The sequence below is a fragment of the Tachysurus fulvidraco genome, chromosome 4, assembly GCF_022655615.1.
Source record: "Tachysurus fulvidraco isolate hzauxx_2018 chromosome 4, HZAU_PFXX_2.0, whole genome shotgun sequence".
Taxonomy (NCBI): Eukaryota; Metazoa; Chordata; class Actinopteri; order Siluriformes; family Bagridae; genus Tachysurus; species Tachysurus fulvidraco.
The window spans coordinates 5,099,334-5,115,161 of NC_062521.1; the positions used below are offsets into that span (position 1 = coordinate 5,099,334).

General features: G+C 38.4%; 2 protein-coding genes and 1 pseudogene across 6 annotated transcripts in view; 2 read left to right on the plus strand and 1 right to left on the minus strand.

Moving 5' to 3' along the window:
- The window catches only part of LOC113655284 (prosaposin-like), a 135,773-nt gene that overhangs the window by 53,402 nt on the left and 66,543 nt on the right, over positions 1–15,828 (minus strand). The window lies entirely within an intron of this gene.
- Positions 2,600–5,108, plus strand: LOC125141017 (glycine N-acyltransferase-like protein 3). Of its 2 annotated transcripts, none has more exons than XM_047812189.1 (5): positions 2,600–2,966; positions 3,244–3,354; positions 3,466–3,598; positions 3,692–3,815; positions 4,424–5,108. In XM_047812189.1, the coding sequence occupies exons 1-5, from the start codon at positions 2,640–2,642 to the stop codon at positions 4,833–4,835; spliced, it is 1,107 nt and encodes a 368-aa protein (XP_047668145.1). In that variant the 5' UTR covers positions 2,600–2,639; the 3' UTR covers positions 4,836–5,108. The 2 variants fall into 2 exon arrangements, with proteins under 2 accessions (XP_047668145.1, XP_047668146.1); XM_047812190.1 differs by having other exon boundaries at positions 2,626–2,966; positions 3,490–3,598.
- On the plus strand, positions 6,846–12,919 carry LOC113655288 (annotated as a pseudogene).

Here is a 15,828-nt window from a genome sequence, read left to right on the forward strand (position 1 = left end):
GGGGGGGCACGGTGGCTTAGTGGTTAGCACATTCGCCTCACACCTCCAGGGTTGGGGGTTCGATTCCCGCCTCCGCCTTGTGTGTGTGGAGTTTGCATGTTCTCCCCGTGCCTCGGGGGTTTCCTCCGGGTACTCCGGTTTCCTCCCCGGTCCAAAGACATGCATGGTAGGTTGATTGGCATCTCCGGAAAATTGTCCGTAGTGTGTGATTGCGTGAGTGAATGAGAGAGTGTGTGTGCCCTGCGATGGGTTGGCACTCCATCCAGGGTGTATCCTGCCTCGATGCCCGATGACGCCTGAGATAGGCACAGGCTCCCCGTGAATAGTTCAGATAAGCAGTAGAAAATGAATGAATGAATGATTTTTATTTAATCATTAATGTTATCACAGCCTTTAGTTGGTTAAATCAGGTTGAATAAACAGAATAAAACATACTAACACAAGGAAGATAAAACGAATTTAGTTTAGAACATCGAGGTCAGCTGGAGACTACCAGATGGTGCCATTAGTTTTTAGAAGTGACTTTAAAGGTAGGGTCTCCAATTTTTGAGAAATGCTTCAGAAAACTGAGTCGGGCCGAAAAATAAATAAAAAACAAAACAAACCTGTAGCCAATGAGCAGAAAGGGGCGGGTCTTGTCAATATGCAGTGGAGAGAGTGTTCAGTGCGCATGTGTGACATTAGCAGAAAGCGGTTTTAACATTGACACAGAGGATAAAAAGAAAGAAAGAAAGCGAAGAAAGGTTTACGATAAGGCAAGAAGTAGGACGTGTTAATATAGGATCAGCTTTCCGGCGCTGGAGAGAACTGAAGGAGCAGGAAGTTGGCCACATATTCACAGATTAGAGTTTCCCGATTCAATAACTCCTGAGCTAAACGCTGTTACTACACAAATAACACCTCTTTTCTATCGTAGTAATGTAGAGAGGCAGCTACAACCGCGTTTTGTGTAGTAACGGTGTTTAGCTCAGGAGTTATTGACTCGGGAAACTACAATCTGTGAATACGTGGCCGACTTTACTTAAGACGCCAAGGCGCTTTATTCCTTCTTGAGAAGTGAGTAACGTTGGTTTTGCTTTGTTACACAGAACTAATATATGCCTTTGTCCTTTACATGATTATGCTTGTGTGTCATTTTTGTTTGTTTTTTTATCTGCAATCATATTGTTCTTCCCTTCAGCTATGATAAGACACATTTCATTAGTTGCCTGGGTTACATATGTATGTGTGGGCGGAGCTATCAATACAGGCGTGGGACCCATTTGGGTTGGGGCGTGTTTGTTTTGATGATTTTATATGTCAACATTGGCTTTCAAAAATCGGAGACCCCACCTTTAAATGAGACTTTCGTGCATTATATTAAAGAGATAGAAGATTTAAAATGTTAAAGAAAAAGTGGGTCCATCTTTCTTCTGCTCATATCAGGGTTTTAGAAATACTGAGTAAAATTAAAGTAAATAAAGAGAGACCATTATCTTCTTAGCTGTACTCGCTATCCGCTGCAGGGTCTTGTGGTCAGAATCGCTGCAATTCCCAAACCAGGCAGCGATGCAGCTGTTCGGGATGATCTCCATGGTCTCCCTATAGAACATGGTAAGGTAAGGGGGTGGTGGATGGTGTCTGTTGATGGAGCTGTTGTTGAGGGACCAGGTGAGGTTCTCAGCAGGTGCTCTTGATGATCTCCACAGAGGATCTGTAGATGTACAGCAGAGAACGATCACTCTGAGCTCTGTCAAAGTGATGGCATGTTTTCCAGGTTTAGGCTCAGATTGTGGATGTACTGTAGGTACTGAGTGAGTTGATGGCCCATTTTCAAACAATGTCTAAAGAATACTTATGCATGCTTATGATTTTTTTATTGATGGATTAATTTATTGGTTTTCCCAGTATTAAAAATAGTTAACACAGGCCTGCCAACTTTTGAGTTCAGCTTATAGCAAGATATTGGGGGCGGGGCTTTGGTTATCGGGAGGGGCTTATGGAGGGGTGTGGCTTGGTGTGGGAAAAAATACAAACACAAAATCCTTGCATTAGCAGAAGTGTATTAAGTATATACTGATTGTCAAAGTATTTGGTATCTGTACATAATTTTTTGGGAGATTTACATTACATTTAATTTTCCCAAACATTTTACAGAAATAGGATTAACATGTGCGCTATTGTAAGTGCTGGTGATTTTGTGAAAAGTGATTTTGCAGCCTTAATCATTTATTGGGATGTCGTTGACTTGACATTCTGTTCTTAGAAAACAATAATTAACATTAACTATTAGGTATGTCCAGATATTTGTCATCTGGAAATGCTTTTGTACTGTTTTTTTATGATAAAGTTATGTAAAATAACTGCTCAGTGCTGCAAAACAAACAACTCTGCTAATGCTAACTTAATTCTATACAAACTATATAACAGCATAGGCCTATTAGTTACTAGCCTAAACTGGACTTAAGTAAAGTTGGCCGCATATTCACAGATTCGAGTTTCCCGAGTCAATAACTCCTGAGCTAAAAGTTTTTATTGAGTTATTGACTCGGGAAACTCGAATCTCTGAATATGTGGCCAACTTTAGTCTAAACTGGACGGAGACACGGAGCGCCTTGTAACTCATTGACCTGCCTGCGTTCACAATTCATACTGTGCAGATGGGAGGGAGAACAGCTGACTACACAGTTTATGGGTATAAATTGTGTATTTCCCTCACAATTGTCCAAAAACTCACTACACTGTCTGTCTGGTCTCTCTGCGCGTTGCTTTACGAGATCATGCGGCGCGATTTTTTTCTCCTTACTGCTGCACGAGTCTGGGTGAGAATATGGGGGTGTGCCACCTCATTTGCTAAATATATGCAAAACTTGTTTTTCACATTTGAGTCACTGAGCAGCGAGAACAGAATCCTGAAGGTGTTGAACAAGCAGGTGCTGAAAAAAGCTGAGGAAGCACTCAGACTCTACTTTCCAGCATCACAACTGGTTTGTAAACCACACTACATTATATAATTCAGTTTCTGTGGAATATTCTTCAATGTTTTATTGGTATCGACAAGTTTTTCAGGCATTCGTTGTGGTCCGTTATCAATGAAGTGACAGAGAAAGGTCTGCTTGGAAAAAGGGTTGCAGCTAAAAATGAAGGAAAATATAGAAAACATGCTTATTTACTTAAATCTGATTTATTTAAAAGTGTTATACATCATTTTTTTCATAGAAATAAGCTTTAAGCACTTACAATTTTGTACTTTTTTGTCTTCAGGTGTATGGATATGTTTGTCGTATTAATCGAGTAGACGTTGATCCCACAGATGTGCTGGTGGACCAGTGGCCGAATTTCCGTGTGCTGCTTGTTAAACCGAGACAGCAGCAGGTATTACGCAAGATGACTTCAGTGTGAAAATAATTAGAGCTTAAATATAATAATCTTTGTTGCAACAGATAAAAGAGAATCTAACAACACACTATATCTCAATTTTTATAGTTGTCCTGTTCCTTTTATATACAGGATCCAGACTTGATAAAACATGTGTGCATTTTTACCAAGGACAAATCATGTCTCATGAACATACTAACCAGGACAGACGTTCTTGACTGGAAGAAGGACATGATTTTAAGTATTAATTTTTGATTTCTTATTACAACACTTACAGAGATCCCGACCCTAGGAAGCATTGTTTAACCGTGCAACCTGTAACATATCTGTTTAGGTGTTGACCAGCAGCATGAGGCAATGATAAAGGCTGTAGCAGCGAACAAAAGTGTACCAATTAACAGAACAGTTGTCGGACACTTGATGAGATTGCAGGATCCATCTAAGCTTAAAGTGGAGAGGTAAATGCTAAAAAAAATCTGGAATTATTCTGACTTTTATCTCTCATGTGTAGATTATTTAATGTGGGCCACATTTTTATGGGAAAAGAAAGTGATGGCCTTATAACTTAACCCAGATTGATGAAATCATTTAGGTTATTTTGTCGTTGTCACTTCAGTTTTTGTGTTTGAAATGAAGTAGGGTGTACTTTCTTTGTCCAATTATGCCATTATTGTATAGTCAGACTATTCTGATTCAGAATCAGAATAAGAAAGAGCTTGAAAGAGGAATGTTTTCACATGCGAGGAATTTGTTTTAGTGACAGCAGCTCCACAGTGTACATACACGGAACACTCACTACTCTTGCACACTATTTACTTAAAACACATACTATGTATATTTCAAGTGAACATTTCACACTTGTACATTCTGAGATCATGTGGAATCACCATGAAATCCACTTGGAATTTTCCCTTGCTCTGTAAAAAGTTACCTCTTTGAACCAGCATCTTGAGATACTTCCAGCCAGTATTATTATCTGAGCCACTTGTTATATCAAATTAATCACCATTTTCTGACCAAGTGGAGAAGTTGTGAGAAGAACCAAACTCTCCTTCATCCTCTATAGGTCATCCTTTCAAGTGTCATCAGTTAAGGAGTCTCACGCTGCCTTGATTAACAGCAAATGGGAGATGGGCACGGGTGAACGCACTGAGCCCCTGATCAGGAACATGATCAGGAAATTCCCTTCGTGTTGCGTGCTGGATTCAGAGGGTCGGCCGGTGTCGTGGCTCTTGACTTACCCTTCCTGTGAGATGGGAGTAATGCACACGCTGCCGGAGCACAGACAGAAAGGCTACGCCAAAGCCCTGGTCACCATATTGGCAAAGAAACTACATTCAGATGGCTACCCGGTCTACTGCTCCATTAAGTTGGAGAACCAACCATCGTACAGGCTCTTTACCAGTTTAGGCTTCACCAGGGATCTGCCTTATAGGAATGCTTGGCTTTATTTTAATCAGGCATCTATGCCTCCATAATTCCCTTTAAGATAAGGAACATTCCTGTCATGATTGTACGATTGAAGGTGGCATTCAGCACACGTTCATCCAATATCTTATCCATTTGTAACCCTTTGACTGGTTGGCTCTTCAGTTCCCCTTTATCATTTTAATATCTATCTCCATGTAGTCTTTTTTAAAAAAAATTTCTTGCTATTTTCTGGTAACATTATAGATTATTCTGTTTAAGTGCTATTAAAGTAAAACTTTTTGTTGTTCTTGCATTACAACAATAAAACCATGAGAAATTTATATTGTGTTACAAATGTGTGATCTGTAAGACACAAAGGCAAATTAAATGATCCCCCTGCAGCTCATCTTTTGCAAAAATGACATTGCTATCAATCATTTAAACAAATTTAACACCAAACACAGACAGCCTGGTAAATTATCCGTTTTTTTTAGACGAGCAAATAAAATTGATTCAAAACACCCAATATCTCCAGGGCTGTCAAGTGCCATGCATTGAGAGTGACAGTCACGCATTTCAGTCTTTTGTCACGCTCTCCCGCCACACGTCTTATTTCTCACTCAGAAAAACTTTTTGACTATTTATCATATATTTATTATGCCGCAGCACCTAAAATGTATCAGTCCGCACCGCTGTCTCTATGGAACCGGGCAGGAATCAAGCGCGTTTCCCCAAGAGTTCTTAGTCGAGCCTGACACTTATCAGCCAATCACAAATAGAGGCTACACAATAGCCAATCAGAAAATCTGGGTAAGATTTAATGCAACAACCAATGAAAAAACATATTCATTAGAGAGGGTATTTTTGATGGCCGACTTGAACAACACCTCAACACGAAACAGCTTGTCTCTGGACGGGACATGACCCTAAAATCATGACCCTAAAAATGGCTGAGCATGAGCCGAACTATTTTATATGGGAGCAACATTACAAATGATAAAGGAGTTGAAAAAGGCAACAAACACTTACAATAAACACCCCCCCCCCACACACACACATAAACACAAATTAATAAATGGAAATTAAACTTTAAAATAGTTGTTTTTTTAATGAGGAATTGGACACGTCATGCTTGCCTGTCTTCAAAACTTGAGAGCCCTGTATCTCTAACAAAGTTAGACATTTCCCTCTTTCTTATGGTAGTGAAGCTTGTAATTGTATTATTATTTGTATTATTTTCATCACACTTTTCACACCAATGAGATCGACGATGCTATCGATGTAGGATCTTCCTCGTTCAGTTCCTGTGACCTATGATTACACTTGACAAACTAAGAGTAATTCTTCAAACTTGAGGCCTGCCATTCATCTAATGTCATAGGTGTCATAAAATCATGTAATGCTGCTGATCAGCTTTTAACTTATTTTCTGGAGGAAGTAATTAACCATCTCTTAACCTGTACTCAGTAAAGTCTGAAACGACAACTCAATAACTACATAACTAAATCAACATAAAGTTAAAGGTGGGTCAAAGATAACCAGCAGCTGATTAGTTTTAGTTAGTAAAAATTGTCAAACGCCTACAGATGTGATCTTTACAGTCTCACACAGTGCCTTCCTACGGTGGCCGAGAAGTGCAAAACACATTAACAAATCCGAAAACACAACGACAAGTCAGACAACCCGAAAGAGGTTGGTATAGTTTGTGATTGGAACACGTACCGATCATTGGACAAGACACCTGTCTCTCAAAGATGGAATGGATTACTGTGGATTAATTTTATTTTCTTATATTTAAACAGAGAACTTTACACATAAGATTTCATACCTGTATATCTTGAGTGACAGGTGTCTTGTCCAATGATTGGCAAGATTCTATTCAAAAACAATACCTACCGTTTCCAGGTTGTCTGACTTGTCGTTGTGTTTTCGGATTTGTTAATGTGTTTCGCACTTCTCGGCCACCGTACCTTCCAGATGTTAGACCATATTACACCCCTTATTCATGGAGCTTTTTATTTTCTTTCACACCACAACACTGTGTTTGCCCCCCCCCCCCCAAATATACACACAAAATCTACTTAATCCATTATCTGATCAAACCTCTTTTCTTAACCTATTTGTAGATTTTTTTTTGTACACACTGTTAATCCTACAAACATTCTCCAAACTACTCGAGCTTGAGATGAACAGATTACATAAACCGTGGGAAGGAACTAGACCCAAAGTAAAATAACGAATGTGTAGATATGAACCTGCAGATAAAATAACAGAATGTTGAACACGTTTCCATAGAGCGAGTCACGTTTTTAAACTAGATTGTAACCTCATTTTTTTATTGTTTGTGACTGAATTTCTTCATCAGGAGCTTTGTATAGCCATGAAGTTGTTGAACAAGGAGGAGCTGAAGAAGGAAAAAAGCAAAGGAAGCGCTCAGATATTATTGTCCCCAGGCGCAGCAGGTCTGTAAACAACACTGACGATCTTATTTCTCTAACATTTATTTGTTGTTCCCTGGTGTAAATAAACGGTTTAATTAATTCCTTCATTTCTTCATTATTAGACTGCCACAGATACACGAGATGTAACGAATCTGCTGATTTTAAGGAAATTTTGATTCTTTCAAAAGATTCGTTCATCAAAATGATTCGTTCATCAAAATGATTCGTTCAATGAATCGTTCAGTGACCATTTCTTCATATTACATGAATGCACCAGCAGGTGGCGAAAAAGAGCCAACTAAGTCTAACTAAGTGGTTCATTTGACCAAAGCACAAAGTTTTCTTACATAATTAACATTTTAATATTTAATATTTAACATTTAATATGTATGTTTGGTCAGACATTTACACATGTATAAATTTACGTTATGTTAAACGTTATCTTCTGTAGGTTAAATAATATATATAAAAACGTCTGCCCACAGTACCTATAACTGTATTTTGCATCTGCTGCCATTTCTTGCTGGTACCATGATGCCATCACTGTGTCAACAAACTGTAAAAGATTTATTTATCAGTTTGTGTTCCAGAGTACCAGCTATGCAGACTGCACTTTTATGAGGCTTTAGAAATGTCTGTCTCATTTCGTGAGGCTGCTGTTGAGAAGCTGAGTCATTAGATGTTCTGGTGGAGCAGAAGCCAGATTTCAGTGTGTTCCTCATCAGACCAAAACGGCAGGTGGATTTATACAAGACGACTTCAATATGTAACCGGTTTAATATATAACATGATCTGCTGAATTAACAGACAATGTCTAACCAAAAGTAGATCATCTTTAGTTTGTTGACCTGTTTGTCACATATACAGAAACTAGAAATCCTTTTTAAAGTCACAGATTTTTTCGCCAAGAATGAAACGACTCTCAGGAACATACTGATCGACTCAGATTTCTCAGACTTATCACATCATCTACTTTATTCTACATCCTCCATGTAGAGATGCTAAAGTTTGTCGCAGTGAGCAAACAAGGAGCCAGTGATCAAAAATCATTTGTGCTCAATGATCAAACTACAGAATCCATCTAACCTTACAACAGAAAGGTGACTGATTTACCATTAGGATGCTTAGTTAACAGACAACAATCAGACCACTCACACCATAGTTTAACCTGCCTATTCTTTAACCGATTAGATGAGCTATTGTATTGTTTAAAGAGAACATTTGGTGCTTTTATCAGTAAATGACGTTTTGTTAAAAGTCTTTATGTTTGGTGAAAATGACCTAAAATAATAGAATTTCTACTTTTTATTTTCATTGATGCTCTTTATATTGCCTGTAAGAGGAAATATGATATAAATACTGAATATATTTCAATTAATTTCTTTTTCTATTTCAATACAAATTAAATCTAATACACCACGGGTTACCTGTACGTGTGTCCTCACTTAAACAGTCGCACATTGCTCTGGTCAGTAGAACATTTAGTGAACTTTAGTGAACAGTTCATCAGAAACGTCCTGTATCATGAATTTCCCTTTGTGTTGTGTGTTGGACTTATGCACAGACACAAAGGCTATGCCAAAGCCCAGGTCACCGTACTGGCATAAAAAAAACTGCAATCACTGGGCTACCGCTACATTAAGGAACCACCTTTACCAGTACAGGATCTATTTGGATGAACTTTAATCAAGTGTGTTAATGTCATGAAACCTAGAGCTTGAACACTAATGACTGTGGAAAGTCCAGGAATAAAAAGCTCTATAGCTCCAGCAGGCTACATAATCACTTGCATTGCTCTACTAAGCTCTCTGTGGCATGTAATCTTCCTGTATATCTTCTACAACATATGCTGAGTAAGTGTAAAAAATAGTGGGCTGGACTTGGGAAACACAGAATGAACTCAGATAAGCTGCATTAAAAGTAGCTTGGCAATTCCCAATAGCTTATAAGCGTTGATTCAGTGGAGTGAGTGAATCTTCACCTGAATTAGGTTTTGTTTGTTGACTGGATTTTGTTGCAGCACTTTAAAAAAAAAAAAAAAAGCTATGAAGGTGCTGAGCAAGGAGGAGAATCAGTGCCTGGACATTTTTAAACCTTGTAAATGATTCTACAAAATGATTACAGTATGTTCTGACTCCGTCACATTACACTTGGAGTTTGAACCTAAAGTGTAGAAATGAATAAATGCTATAAGACAAAAAGACAGTGAATTCTTTGCTCCTCCAAATTCACAGTGGCACTAATCCCAGTATGATACCATATATGTAGGTATATGGATTTGTTTTTCTGATGAATCGAGTTGAAGCCAGTCCCACAGATGTTCTGGTGGATCGCTGGCCTGATTTTAACGTCCTATTCATCAGACCACAAAGGCAGGAGGTATTTCCTGACGTGGCTTTACTATAAAGTATCGACAACGTAACTACTGTTAAGTTTTTTTATATTGATCTGTTTCTCTCACATGCAGAAAGCAGACCTTTTCAAAGACATGTCCGTTTTTGCCAGGGATGACCGATCCCTCAGGAGCGTACTGATCAGGACAGACATTTTTGACTGGAAGCAGTACTTCTGTCTAAGTATTCATTTGACTTCTTTTTGTTGTGTTATAACGGTTTCCTAACATATTGGGCCACTAAAATGGTAGTTATGTTCAGTATGCAGCTGTTGTAGCACACATCATCAACATGGTGTATCCACTCACAGAACTGTAACTCACTTATGTTTCTTGCACCACTCTGGACACACTTAAGACATTGTAGACACTGTAGTGAGCACTATAAACACTCTGCTATCTACAGGCTTCCTGGTGGCATGCCTAAATGATGACCACAGCATGCATCAGTTAGAGATGATCAAAAGCATATCAGGCTATTCCATATCCTGGCCAAGTTGTACCATCACCTGGAGTGAGGTTTCAATCAACTGCCTTACAGTTTGCCTAACATCAGGGCGCAGTGACACAACACAACACATCAAGTACTAATGGAAGCATATCACAGCAGCAGGAAAGAGTGAGAAAGGAACGAGAGAGAGTTTTGTTTAGCCGCACAGTGTTAACCAATATACACAGAAATGATGGTAGGATTTTTCTGCATCATACTAGAAGACCTCAGCATATGCCTTACACAGATCATGGTGATCAGGAACATTGAATTAAAACAAACTATTAATGTTCTCCTTCTAAAAATACATCCTTGTAAGATTTTAGTCTGTGCTCCTCTGGTTTAATGGTCAATCTAATAAACCCTGCAATCTAAAAAAATCTGTTTAGGTGTCGACGTGAGCCACGTGGAACTGATAAGAAGTACAGCTGTGAACAAAGGGGTGCAAAATATTAAAAACCACATGTGCCACTTGATGAAGCTCAAAGATCCTTCTAAACTTACCACGGAAAGGTGAGAGATCTGCCATTAGGTGTCTCGGTTTATTGTTAATTCTAAAACTAGTCAGCATTTTAACTCGCAAGTCATTTTTAACTTAGATAAACTAAGTAGTTTTGGTCAAAATGATGTTTTAAATTGTATTCATCTCTTCACATACATAGTATTTATAATGCAACAGCTGAACAACAAATGAAATGATACACAGGGTATTAAATTAAACTTACACAAAAACGCTCTGCAGGTTCTCCTTAACAGTGTCTTCACTGGACGAGTCGCACGTTGCTCTGGTCAATAGCACCTGGAAATTTCGCTGCGGTGAATTAAGTGAGCGGTTCATCAGGGAAATGATCGTGAACTTCCCTTCGTGTTGCCTGCTGGATTCTGAGGGGCGACCGGTGTCCTGGATCTTGACCTATGCTTCCTGTGCGATGGGAATGCTGTACACATTGCCAGAGCACAGACAGAAAGGCTACGCCAAAGCCCTGGTCACCATATTGGCAAAGAAACTACATTCAGACGGCTACCCGGTCTACTGCTTCATTGAGTTGGAGAACCAACCATCGTACAGGCTCTTTACCAATTTAGGTTTCACCTCAGATCCATCTTACAGGGCTACTTGGTTTATATGTGATCAGTAAAAACAAGCTCATTTATGGAGATATTTGTTGGATGAGAATTTGGTGATATCACGTAATTGTTTTAATCATTGAGACATATTGTTTTAGAAAGGCTGCTGTTGAGCTCTCTGCTGTTGAGCTCTCAAACTGACCACAGATTTCACACCTTTTCTTTATTCTGATGTTTGGTTTGAACATTACCTGTGAGGAGCTCCTGTGCCTGGCTTGTGAATGATGGCATGATGTTTTTTACACTTGTGACTAAGAGCTCAATAATCTCTTTATGGAGGTCTTGGGAGAGGCATTAACCCTCTCCCAATTCATTCATTCATTCATTCATTCATTCATTCATTCATTCATTCATTCATTTTCTACCGCTTATCCAAACTTCTTGGGTTACGGGGGGCCTGTGCCTATCTCTGGCGTCATTGGGAATCGAGGCAGGATACACCCTGGATGGAGTGGCACTAACCCAGCTAGTTCATATTTAATTCCCCTTCTCTGTAATGTGGTGCCAACTTTTCTGAATCTTTATAATTGTTGTACTTTTGTTTTGCTCAGCACTTTTATACTTTCATGCACTTTTAGATGTCAGATCAAACCTGGCTTGGCTATTTTAGAGGGACCAAAAACAACGAACACAATAAATTTCTCTAATAATCAGAAATTTCCAACAAACCCAAATAAACATGAATTTAATTTTCTCCATTTTTGTATAAACAAACTCTGTACCATTTACGCTGGGTCCAGCACTGTAAGAAATAAAAAAATGTGTGAAATAAAGCGGTGAGGTTGAAGATCTTAATGAAGAACATGAAGTTTATTCATGAAGTACTTTGGGTTCATCGGAGTCAGTAAGAACCCAGGACAAATCATGCTCAAGCATTTTATAGTTTTCCCTCTTTGTAGTTTAAATGAGGTTTCCCTTTAAATGTGTATTGTGTGTAAGAACTGAGTGTCTCCAAAATGGCTGGGTCAAACATTGTTATCTAGCCAGATGTCTTTAAATGTTAATCATGGTCACATACACTTTGACTTGGTATTGTTCCAGTTATCACTAAAATGGTCACTTTAAATGGTAATTCTTTATGTCCTGCTGCTGCTCCCACACTAAAGATGTAATCAAGTATTATTCCTTTAGAGTTCTAAATGGATTACATTATGATACTTAAACCTTTTTAGGAATGATCTCTTTTCGATGTGTATCTTGGAGTGGAATCTGGGTGCATTTATCTGTAATTTCATACAGCACATACGTTAGCCATAACAATATAACCACATGCGTCTTTCCTTTTTCTTTTTATAATCTTTTTTGTCTAATAAGCACACCTCTAACGTGGGATCTGTATTTTAACACTGATCCATGACTTTACTGTTTGTAAAGATGGCTTGAAGGGAAACTATTAAAGGATCCAGAAGTAAAGGTCAGAGTTCAGATGAGTAAAGCAGAAATTTATGGTTTGTTGGTAGGTTAAATGAAAAAAAGGGTGGCAAAATCTATGAGATAATGGAAGAACAGGGAGGCATTATTCAAAAAAATGCGGAGGTAGAAAAGAAATAACAGGAAAATGTGCTTGCCCTTGAAAACATCCCCCAAACATTTAAAAGCTCACGCTGGTATCGGTGTACCACAGTGGAGCAGTGACAGAGAATGACAGAGAGTGGCTCATGTGACTGTGGGGAGGAAAAACTCCCTTGAATGGTAAAGGAAGAAACCTTGTGAGGAACCAGACTCAAATGGGAACCCATCCTCATGTGGGTGACACTGGAGGGTGTGATTATAAATATGCAGTCTAATAAATGTTGTATTGATGCAAAAGAAGACATGCAGTTGGCATCTCCACTTAGTATCGCAGAGTCTAACTGGAGCTGGTAAATCTCTAGATGCCTCAGTCGTCGGCCTCATCTCAGTGGAGGTCCAAAATCTTCATAGCATGGAAGACAATCAGAGCTGGTACAATTTCTGGATGCCTTGGGATGGGTAGAAAGAGAGAAGCAGTGGAGAGGGATTAACATATCTGCTGTTCATAATGTTAGCAAGTACTAGATGATAATGTGCATTTGGTCTGATGTAATAGAGCACAGTATTATGGGATGTATTATGTGTATGCCTGACTAAAGAGATGAGTTTTTTATCTACGTTTATACTGGGAAAGTGTGTCTGAGCACCAAACACTATCAGGAAGATTATTCCAAAGTTTGGGAGCTGAATAAGAAAATGCTCTACCACCTTTAGTAGACTTAGATATTCTGGGAACTACCAGGAGTCCTGAGTTTTGTGATCTCAGAGGGCATGAAGGATTGTTTCATATCAGTCTGAAAATCCTGAATTTCATGTGACATTACACTCAGTTTGTGTCCTATTGCTCCCTCACACTGTTTTGGGTGTCTTGGTCAAATGATTAAGCTTTGTTGTGCTTAACACTGAACTATTTGTTGGAATCTGTACAAATCTTTTGTGGAAAATAAACAAAATCTTTTTGGAGTGGCCATTTTACTGTAAAATGAAACTTTGGAAAAAGTGGATTTGAAGATATCTATTAAAGAGGACTGATGACAAAAAGTAACACCTCCATGTCATACGAGAGATTATTGGTGAGTGAGGTGAATTTTCCAAATAAAAAAAAATCCCAGTGTGCAAACCTATATATGTTTCAGTATAGGTTTTTGATATATGTGACATACACATATAATTGGCCGTTTTCCTATATTATATGCACATATATGCACACATATATATGTGTGCATATATGTACATATGTGCGTGCATATATATGTACACATATGCACACATATATGCGTGCATACATATACCTATATAGGTACATATATGCAGGTATATATGCACCTATATGTTCACCTATATAACAGTAAAATTAAAATCCATAGCTGCTAGGCAACATAAATAAAAGTCCAAAATGTAGAAATGTACATTATTTATTTACTTCAGATCAATCAAATAGTACAAAACAAAAAATATAGTACAAGAACAAAAATAAGACAAAAAAACCTGCTAGGCAACATAAATAAAAGTCCAAAATATAGAAATGTACATTATGTATTTATAAGAATCAAATAGTACAAGAACAAAAATAAGACAAAAAACTGAACAGAAATTTTTTTTTGTCTTGTTGCACTTCTCAGCTCCGTGAGCTTTGAATTAATAGATGTGCCTATCTGCCCTCGGCTGGCCGCCGGCCACTTCTTCAATGTAGCATCTAGAGAAGACAAAAATAATAAGACATATAAGGCCTCCCCCTTATTTTTAGCAGTATCGTTCTTTCTTATGCACATGTCCGTCATGGGGACTATTGTTAACAGTCACACGGTCATGTACATCCAAAGCAGAGAAAACTCATGGATAGGAAAAATGTAGCCACTCCTGCGTTTTTTGGTTTGCTTAAAACACAAGTGAAGTACAACTTCTGCAGTTGTTTAAGGGAAATAAGACCGCTCAGCGGAAGTCAAAATGCTATTATTCTGAATAAAGTTTGGTGCATGTTTATGCACGTCATGATTTGACTATTTCCATGTAAACTGATTCAGATTTTCCAAACCCTCAAATATTTAATCTGATGTAAGAAACATGTAAACGTAAACTTGTCAATGGGCTGCACTTAGCATTTTTCTGCACCCATGGGATTTACGGAGAATTTAGTTTAGATCGAGTTCAGCTGGAGACCACCAGATGGCGCCATTAGTTTATAGATGTGACTTTAAAGGAAACTTTCTTAAAGGCAGGGTCTTCACAAAATCAAAACAAAAATCAAAACAAACGTGTAGCCAATGAGCATAAAGGGGCGGGGCTTGTCAATATGCAGCGGAGAGAATGTTCAGTGCGCATGTGTGACATTAGAAGAAAGCGGTTGTGACATTGACATGGAGGATTAAAAAAAAAGAAAGAAAGCGAAGAAAGGCTTACGATAAGGCAAGAAGTAGGACGTGTTAATATAGGATCAGCTTTCCAGCACTGGAGAGAACTGAAGGAGCGGGAAGTTGGCGCATATTCACAGATTGGAATTTCCCGAGTCAATAACTCCTGAGCTAAACGCTGTTACTACACAAATAACACATCTTTTCTATCTTAGTAATGTAGAGAGGCAGCTACAACCGCATTTTGTGTAGTAACAGCGTTTAGCTCAGGAGTTATTGACTCGGGAAACTACTTTACTTAAGACGCTGAGGTGCTTTTTTCCTTCTCGATAGGTGAGTAACGTTGGTTTTGTTTTGTTACACAGAACTAATATATGTCGTCCTTTGCATGATTATGCTTGTGTGCCATTTTTGCTTGTTTGTTTATCTGCAATCGTATTGTTCTTCCCTTCAGCTATGATAAAGACACATTTCTTTCCATTAGTTGCCTGGGTTACGTATGTATGTGTGAGCGGAGCTATCAATACAGGGGTGGGACTCATTTGGGTTAGGGGCGTGTTTGTTTTGGCGATTTCAAATGTCAACATTGGCTTTCAAAAATCGGAGACCCTGCCTTTAAAGAGAGAGAAGATTTAAAATATTCAAGACATAAGAAACAGATGGTTTACATGCAAATACTACAATTGTGGAAGATTAAACAATGAAACAAGGGGTATGATGTATGTTATATGTCAGAGAAACTGAAAA